The 9,619-nt window shown below is 32.8% G+C and overlaps 1 protein-coding gene across 1 annotated transcript; it reads left to right on the forward strand.

Moving 5' to 3' along the window:
* Positions 1-7,637: 7,637 nt before the first annotated feature.
* Positions 7,638-8,624, forward strand: LOC18035918 (ethylene-responsive transcription factor ERF084). The gene has a single exon (XM_006427465.1). The coding sequence runs from the start codon at positions 7,638-7,640 to the stop codon at positions 8,622-8,624; it is 987 nt and encodes a 328-aa protein (XP_006427528.1).
* Positions 8,625-9,619: the final 995 nt, after the last annotated feature.

Raw genomic sequence — 9,619 nt, forward strand, 5'->3', positions numbered from 1 at the left:
ATTCAAAAGTCCTCGTCCTCGCCTAAAAGTTTTTTATCATTTTTACATTAATTGAATCAGGGACGAGGTGCAAAAGCTTCAGTGCAACTATTACAAAAACATATTTCGCTATAGTGTCTATGATGGCACGAGATCCTTAAAGTGTCATATTAATCGATGTCAACCCATATTTGAAGGTATTAACGAGTTTAATCAAAGGATGAGAGCTGGTGTTAACGCACCTCATTAAAAATATTTTGTTATCATGTATTATTTATATTTTGAATTTAAGTTGTTAAGTGTTTTTAATTTCTAAGATGTTATTATTCTATCGTTTATCAAATATTAGTATTTATTCTTATTATTATATCTTAATTGTAATCAAATTTAATAACTGTAAATAAATTAATTTACAAATTACAATCAAAATTGATTTTTTTAACAAATTAGAGTTTTTATAATTTTAAAACTAAAAAATAATGCCATTAGGAAAATTATATTTAAATACAAATAAAAAAATTATTGGGGCCGGCACGGCCCACGACCCGTTTGTGCCTTGCCTATTGGCCGTGGCAAGCCTCAAACTTTTTTTTTTTTGCCCATGCCGGCCCACGGCATAGATGGGCCTCCTTAAATGGTCTGTGCCATGCATGCCCACAGCCCATTAGCCGCCTCTAGTCCAGACCACAAGGTCCAATACCAACTTGGATTGGGTGAGCCAGCGCCAAACCCAACGGGCCGAACCTGGGATGGTCCAGCTAAATTTCAAGCACTCTCAATCTCAACTAAGCACTTTATAAAGCGCAATTGGTGCATTTGGCACACTGTATTGTATTATGCCGTATTGTATTTTTTAATTTTGATATATTGTATTATGTTGTATTGTATTAGCACTGTATTATAATAATATTGTGCAATATTTGGTGCTACAGTATACTATATTAATTTTTTGTGATTAATTTAAATTAAATATTATATAATATAATATAATGTTTTATATAATATTTTATATTATATTAATATATTTAAATTGTATTAATATTAATATTATTATTTATTTTAAATTAATATTATTCAAATTTAGATATTTATAATAAATATAATGAATATAAATTTATTAATAAATTATAATGTAAAAATAAAAATATTATATAATATTATATTAAATTAAAAAGTTATATTATTATTATTATTACTACTATAATAAAACAAAAGCAAAAGGGAAGAAAAAATAAAATGATACTGTAGTTCTTTATCTACCAAACATAGGCTTGTATAAATTTAATGTAATGAATAGTTTTAATACAACAACCAAACAAGTCCTATATGTATTGTTATTTAGCTGATGCGGGTTAAAATGTCTTTCTCCCAATATCATAACTGTTTCTTGAGCTACATCTGTATGACAGAGAGACTGTAAAATGAAATGCTTTGGCTAGCTAATCGAGGATCAGTCCGCTAAGATCTTTATAAATGACAGAACCGGTTTAAAATGCAATTGAAAGGGAAAAATCAATGAATTGTAGAAAAACACGCCTAGTGATACTCAATCAAGAATAACTTTAACAATAAATGGTTACTTATTTTATCATTTCAATAAAATATGGTGATTTTTATTTTGTACGATTGTCACGTACATAAAGTATACTACATCAATTAAGATAACTTTATTTTAATTTTTTTTCTTTTGGAGAGAAAAAAAAAAAAAGAACGATTGCATTTGTAAGCCCATATTTTAAGAGTTGAATTAGAACAACTATATCATTTTATTATTATCCTGTAAGAACAACTTGATTAGTCGCTAATTCAATACATTCACACCCACGATCATCCAAATTTCAGTCCTAAATAAACTTAAGCGTTGGCGTTTAGTCATTTTTTTGGGGCATCTTTTGAAAAAAATTGTATGGGAGTCGTTCTTGGAAGTAATTCTATATATCATCTCCATCCAGACATTTGAAAAAACAAACAATAAATCTCATGTTAAGAGTTTTAATTTAAACTTATATATTCTTTTTCCAACGCAATGAACAAGTGCATGTAGCTTAATGAATAAGGAAATAACATGTGAATGAGTCCACGCGATATTGCATTTCTTTTCATTAATTGATTTATGATTTAAAAAATATAGCATGTGAATGAAGCTCAAGTATGATTTCCCATCAAATCGATCTTGAGTAACTAGCCAACTGAAAATAATAAATATTTTTTTATCATGTCTTTTAAGACATTTGATATTATTTTAAGGGAGTCTCTAAGTTACATTTAATGTAACATACACAACTCATCTCAACCACATGAATTGCGAGTCCCATAATTTTATGTGGTTGAGATGAATTGTGTAAGTTACATTGAATGTAACTTAGCACTTGCCTTATTTTAATATGAGTTTTTTTTTTCAAAATTTATTATAATGATACACAATATGGTCTAATGGATAATGCGATAATATTAAGTTAATTAATATCAAAAGTTGATCTTAAGTGACTACTCAAATAAAAAAAATTTTGACCACATCTTTTAAGGCATTTGATATTATTTTAACATGAGTTCTCTCTCTGAACTTATTATAATGATCTAATAATATAAAAAAATAAAATAAAACTCTAAAAGTGTTTGTTCTATTGAGGGAGACTATCCAAGTACGAGCGAGCCAACTGGGAACCGACCCGTTATCCATCCACTGACAAGAGCGGGAGGTCGTCGCTGCTCTGTGAAACCAGCCTCACGCGGTTCCCTCCACTTTAGCATCCAAGTGATCCAGGCCTTCGCCCGGACCACGTGGATCACTCATTACTTGGATTGGGCGGGCCGGTATCGCACCCACCAGGCCCAACTTGGATGGTCCAGCCAACGTCCAAACACCTTAATGCCCCACTTGGTTACAGGCTCGCGTTACTGAGCCCGGTGATAGAAGTTTGATGTCAAGCTATCTATAAAGAGTCAAATTGATTTTAATTTGCTCGATGTGGGATATAAGTCGTTCCTCCTCCACTGCCAACAAGACCAGCTGATGTTTTCGCCCATTTCAACGATTCAATTGCTGCCATCGGAAATGAACTGCGCTTGTTCTTTCCACGGAAGATTATTAATTCGTGATGATAATAACAAAATATGACGAAAATTGAGAGATGCTTGTAGAATAAGATCAAAATAAGCTGCAGGTTATCATTAAAGGTAATACAACATTGTGAGGCTTAAGTGGGTAATATGATAATATCCATGTTGAAATCTAACATTGAGAGGTATTAACAAAAGTCAATTACATTGTGTAAATGAATACTGAACAATCTACGAGTACAAAATGTTGGTCCACACAAATGAATATTGATTTTATCCAAACATAAATATAATAATATATTGCAACACAACAGTATGGTAAATAAGATAGATAGATACTATAGATGAGCACAAAGGTGTGGGTCTATTTTAACTTTAAAGTCTGATACAAATTTTGATGAATTGATTTTATAAAATACAATGATAAGTATTGAAAATAGAAATATCATTTAATGACGAAGTTAATTCATCCACCATTAGATTGCATGTGATCTGAAAAAAAATTTAAGTAAAAGATTTAGTTAATGTTTGTTGTTTTGTTTGAAATTTAAATGGGTCTGATTACGAAAATCTGAATGACATGGTCGTTTTTTTTTAATATCTTAATGTAAGTAGCATCTTATTTATTTTTACAATAAAAAACATCTTAAATTTAGTTATTTGATATTTATGTCATTATAAATTAAAGCAAAAAAAGAGGATTATATTTTATAGTTTATGAAATAAGTTATTTTACGTAGATATTTTTGGAATATAATATTTACTTGTCATTTAGATTTTTTTTCATTTAGATAAAAGTCACAGGAGTTTACTTTTTCTGTTCAGATGTAAATATCTAAAAAACAGACATAATTTTTAAAAAACAAACAAGCATTAGAAAAAGTCTGAAATTAATAAGTTTGAAATTTCAGACATTTAACATACAGCCTCTTACTTTAATACAGTCTAACCCACACAAAGTAAAATGCTGATTTTAAAAAATAGAAAATAAATATCATTCAAATAATTCAAAATCAAATAAATTTCATTAAAAAAATGGTCTATTATGTATCTAGGCCCCGGATCAATTTGGGCCAGGCTACTTTCAAATTTAGCCGACAGCCCAACAAATGTCCACTCAGTGACAATAACTCACCATTCATTAGCGTAAATAAAATTAAATATCAAATTAAGGGATTAAACTGGTGTTTTGGGGTACACCAATCAATCATCAGAAAGCAGCTTTTAGTTTTGACCATTGCTCTTCTGTACCTCAAATTTTACCATTCTCATGAAAATTCAAACAAAGCTAAGAATGAATATTCGAAAGCGGACCTATCAATTGACTCAAAGTAGAACAAAAAAAGAAGAAACAAGTGTTTTAAAGTTATTGCAATAAATTTCGATCTCTCTGATCTCTGCATTTTCCCATGCGCACACATACACATAACATATAAGCCAGGGAGCTGCGCGCTTGCACCAATACTACACACTTCTAATTCCAAAGTACAAGAGATCATAAAGCTATCATAATAGCATAGTTTCTTTGTCTTGTTTCTTCTTGGGATTTTCTTGCCCACTTTCTCTTTCTTTCTTTCTCCCTTACCAAGAGAGAAAATCTCCGAGTCCAAAGAAAGAGTTTACTAGAAAAACCCTAAAATTTTCGCATGCTTCACTATCCCCTCTTGCAATCTTGGGAACCCCATATTTAATTTTCCTTTCTTCTAAATCTCTCTCTCTCTCTCTGTGATAAGTGTGTGCTTTGAGACTTATAGACCGACATTCTTTTTTGTCCCAACCGAATGTTTCTTCAAATATCAAAAAAAGAGAAGCCCCACTTCCTTCAACACATTGAAACTTTCCATAAACAAGCGAACAAAACAGATATTCAATGCTAATATACTCTTTTTTTTTTTTTGCCCTCTGTGTTTTATTTTGTGGTTTTTCATTTTTGCATGTTAATGGCAAGCTGAACATATGAGCAGGTTTTAGAATTCTTAGATGTAATAGTACAACTAAGAATTCTAAATAATACATGTTTATAGATGTAATAATACATGTTTATAGATTTATAAATCAATGGAATAATATTATGGACCACTGATCATTAGTGTGCTCGAATATCTAAGTTGTTTGACATTGTGTTTGCCGTTTACTGTTAAATGAACTAAGAAAAAGAAAGAGAGTTGCACTGTTTTGCATGCGATTCACTTTCAATTTTAAATTAAGCCTCGGTGTTCCATTTATTTCAATTGTTTATTCTCATACATACATGGGAAGTCATTCTTAAAAATTTATTCTACAATGTCTGTACAATTTTGCTTTCTTATGACACAAGCAATTATAATTAATCGAGGTAACTTACTAAATCAGCTAATTAGTTAGCGATTAATTACATTGACATCGAATTTGTATAATTATACATTAGTCATTAAGTTTTATCAATTAGCAAAGAAAAATTATGCCCAACTTTGGTATTAATTTGAACACCTCAAAGGCAAATGGGGGTATTAAATAATAAAATATTACACTTGAAAATATAGCAATGCATGCTTAATGAAAAACACCATATGAAAAGAGAGAGAGAGAGAGTTGAGTTGCCCAACCTCAAAAAACAAAAAATGAGATTCAATAGACTCGCCATCACTTGAGTCGCCGACAATACACACTAAGACGACACCATATCCAATTCTTATATTTAATAATAATTTTACGGATTCAATATTTAAGTCTCAAAATGAAATATCATTCGTTTATTGTATGGTAAATATAAAATTATTTATTATTTTATATAGTCATCTAATATATGAATGTTTGTCATGTCAGTTAAGACTTAGATGTAAGATCTTTAGCATTACTTTACGATTAAATATGTGTATATTTCTACCAAAATCACTTGCTAGCATGATGGTGATCATTAACCCACTGGGCTTATATTGCAATATTCTTAAACATTCGACAACACTAATTTCATATTCTACCGTGTAATGAAATTCTCCAGAAAATTTTATGAACCCTACCGGGTGTCGGCCTAAAAGCTAAGCAGCAGCTACACTTGTTCGTGCACATCATCGATAACCCTAGCTCCGTTCAACGTTACCTCGCCACTACAGATCGCAATCATAACACATATTTTCCAAGATTTTATGTCTCAATTAAAATCCCCTATGAAAAATAAAAATAAAAATATATAACTTATCCTAGTAAAGAATAATCTGTAGGACAAGGACCAAGTGATTGATATGATCAAGACCATTCATGTAATATCAACGTACGCTAACGCCATCATCAAATCATCAAAGCATCTTCTTGTTGCATATCGGTCCATCAAGTGATTCCACACAGTTATTCCCATGCACCTCTGGTGCACCCAAGCACGTCAGCGTATCATGCAAGCAAAACAAATTAAATGGAAAAGTAAAAGTATCTTTAATATGAAGTGGTAGCTGTGTATGGATGCTAAATCAGTCAAAAATTGTCAAAACACTCTTTTTCCCTTGACAAAACCGTGACGACGATCAAATCCCTCGAGATTATACACCCCTTAATGCCAATCAAATCATCATACCCTCGACTTTTACGATTAATAACATTAATGTCCGTTTGATGAAAGTAATCTCGTGGTATCAAATCAAGAAATCGTAGGTGTATTTGTGACATTTAAAGAACTGTAATGCAGGCACTATCTGAGAAAATGAGATCATGCACCGTTGAAACTTGAAACAGGTCGTATCCCAGGTTTACATTTACATCTGCTGTAAAGACACTTTTGTCCTCCCTCCTATTAAAGAAGTTTATTCGAACCAATCCATTTGCATAATCCAATATAAGTTCTGTAATTCAATATTTTCTCTATTTCGAATTTCGATAAAAATGATAAATTTTATGCGTTGGAATTATTTTAATATTTTTTAATTGATCAGATAGTGATAAATACAATTCAATATGTTAGCAGGACAATGCCTGTTAAGTGATAGTTTAATATATCAAAATTAAAATCTAAATTAAAAGTGTGAACTATAGGAAAATAAGAAATAAATCTGTCCGTATGTATATAATTTATCATGAAAATACTCGAATTCTTAGCTAAAAAAAAAAGGTGTGGAGGTTTCCACCCACTCAACTTAAAAATTATTAACATCTTTAAAAGATCTTTAAAACGACATAATAACTAGATTACGATAATTTTGAGTTATATTTCATAATTTAACATTCTTAAGTGATCAAAAAATCAATAATAATTAACAAATACTACTATTATGACGATATTAAATACTCAAATTGTGAAGCACGATATTACAGGTGCCATAATCAAAAAGCCAAAATTAAAAAAAAGTTCACATAAAAAATTAGGGGGTGTTTTTAAGAATTAGAATGCCAATATCCATATTCCCTCCTGCCCAAAGGAAGGACATGCATGTAATTGTAAATATTAGGGATTACAGTCTCATCAAATTTGACACAGACATCTTCACAAAATCTTTTTATCCTCCACAAATTAATTATTAAATAATCCGCAATTCAATTATTTAATTAAAAAACAAAAATAATTATTTATTTCCCATTATATATAAACTGATCACACTTTACAATTGACATTCATCACTTCCTCCCTATCAATGTCTGTCTCTTCTTCCCTGTTGAACAACAACATGCAGAAAAGCACCTTCCACACCACCACCGTTCCATTCTTCTCGATGCCCGACACGTTCCAAACACCGGAAACGTTTCGGTTCTTCACCGAAACCCAATCTCTTTGTGGGCCGATATTTAATTCCAACCTCTCATTTCCTTCGCTCCCTGCCCTGAACTACCTTAACCCACCTCATTACTTCCCTTACTTGACCGATGTTTCGGTTGATTCTTCACTCTTCGACTCTGAAACAAAAACCGAATCGCCAGTATTTCTTTCTGAAAACAAGAAAAAAGCCGTGACCGAGACCGAAACGGATGCTGCCACACCTCCGGTTCTCGATGGAATCGCTGCCGTTGTTGGCCTTAACGTTCTTTTCGGGACAAAAACAAATCCTACTAAGAAAACCGAAACTCCCGACGCTGTCGAGGAAAATATCGGGTCGCCGAGAAAAAATGATAATAATACAATCCCAGTGCAAAAGAACTACAGAGGGGTGAGAAAGAGGCCGTGGGGGAGATGGTCGGCGGAGATACGGGACCGCATAGGGCGGTGCCGACACTGGCTCGGCACGTTCGATACTGCGGAGGAGGCGGCGCGCGCGTACGATGCGGCGGCCAGGCGCTTGAGGGGGTCGAAAGCAAGGACCAACTTCGAAATCCCCTCGGTTCTGCCACCTATTGCGACGTCTTGCTCGTCGCCGTCCTCTTCCGGTGAAGTGAAGAAAGCGAAGGGGAAAGTCATCAACAGTAACAGCAGTGGAAGGAGGAATAAGTGTTCAGTTGTGACTTCAATGGCCCATTTGTTTTCAAATAATGCTATTAGTTTTAATAATAATGGGTTTGATCATCATCAAGCTAAGAGGAATGCAAAGGCAAAGGATACTAATACTCTGGAGCTTGATTTGAAGCTTGGTGTTGGCCTTGCTGCTAAAAGGAATACTGCTGCATCTGCTCCATCAATGGCTGTTTAGTGTTTCTATTAGTTGTGTTAATTACTAAGATATAATTAAATGTAGTGTCATTAGTGTTTTTTTATTTTTATTTTTTAGTGTTCTGCATGTGCATGCAAAGCTAGCTAAATATGCAAGCAGAATTTAAGAATATATATAATTAATGGGTGCTTTTTGATATAGCTAATGAGGTATGTATATATGATGGTAATATTTCCTTCTATGTATTTCTAGCTTTCTTTATAAGTTGCGCTTTACGGCCATCTGGGTTCATGTTTTACATAAATGTTTTAATGTTTTCTTCTTGACACAATGCTGATTATTTTGAGAGCTTTGAACGTTTTATTGCCAAATGGATCCCTGGAGTCTTGCATGTTTTGCACAAACAGAGATCACTTGACTAAGAGTCGTGTGAGACTCAGAATTACCCCTTTCTATAAGGCTTCTGAGTTCTTAGCTATATAGCCAATCGTTCAACTTTTTGAAGATTTGCTAGCGGTAGCTGGCCCTATATAACATCACAGATCATACGGCAAAATCTAAATTACTGTGGAGACCTTTGATTTCTAGAATGTATGTACAAGATGTACAGTTACCTTTTTTCTTTCCTTTATACACTATTTCACATTTTCAATTGAAGAAAATAGGATCATCATTATTACACTCAAAAAGCCTACTAGAATACCCAAGGTATGTAAAGGTTAGGGTTTTTTTTTAAAGTCGCCCATGAAAACCGGGTGATGAGCTAAAACGTACAAGATTGTAGAAACATATTTATAATCAATTAATTTGACGCCTTTCGGGTTTTGGGGGTTGGGGGGGGGGGGGGTGTTTGTGGAATCTGACAAAATGGGATGGAGAATGCAATTGATTGGGATGAAGATAAAGATGCGAGAGTGTTGTGCAGTACGCCACCTCTAGAGGTGAGGCCAAGATTCAGATTCAAAATCTAAAACAAATCAGTTCCTTCTTATTACTGTTTGCGTCAGAGAGTGATAGAAAGATAGATATGTACG

This window comes from Citrus clementina, unplaced genomic scaffold (assembly GCF_000493195.1).
Source record: "Citrus clementina cultivar Clemenules unplaced genomic scaffold, Citrus_clementina_v1.0 scaffold_7, whole genome shotgun sequence".
NCBI classification, from domain to species: domain Eukaryota; kingdom Viridiplantae; phylum Streptophyta; class Magnoliopsida; order Sapindales; family Rutaceae; genus Citrus; species Citrus x clementina.

Bases quoted from the DNA above. Each gene is read 5' to 3' on its own strand.
- LOC18035918 (XM_006427465.1), top strand. From the start codon at position 7,638: ATGTCTGTCTCTTCTTCCCTGTTGAACAACAACATGCAGAAAAGCACC.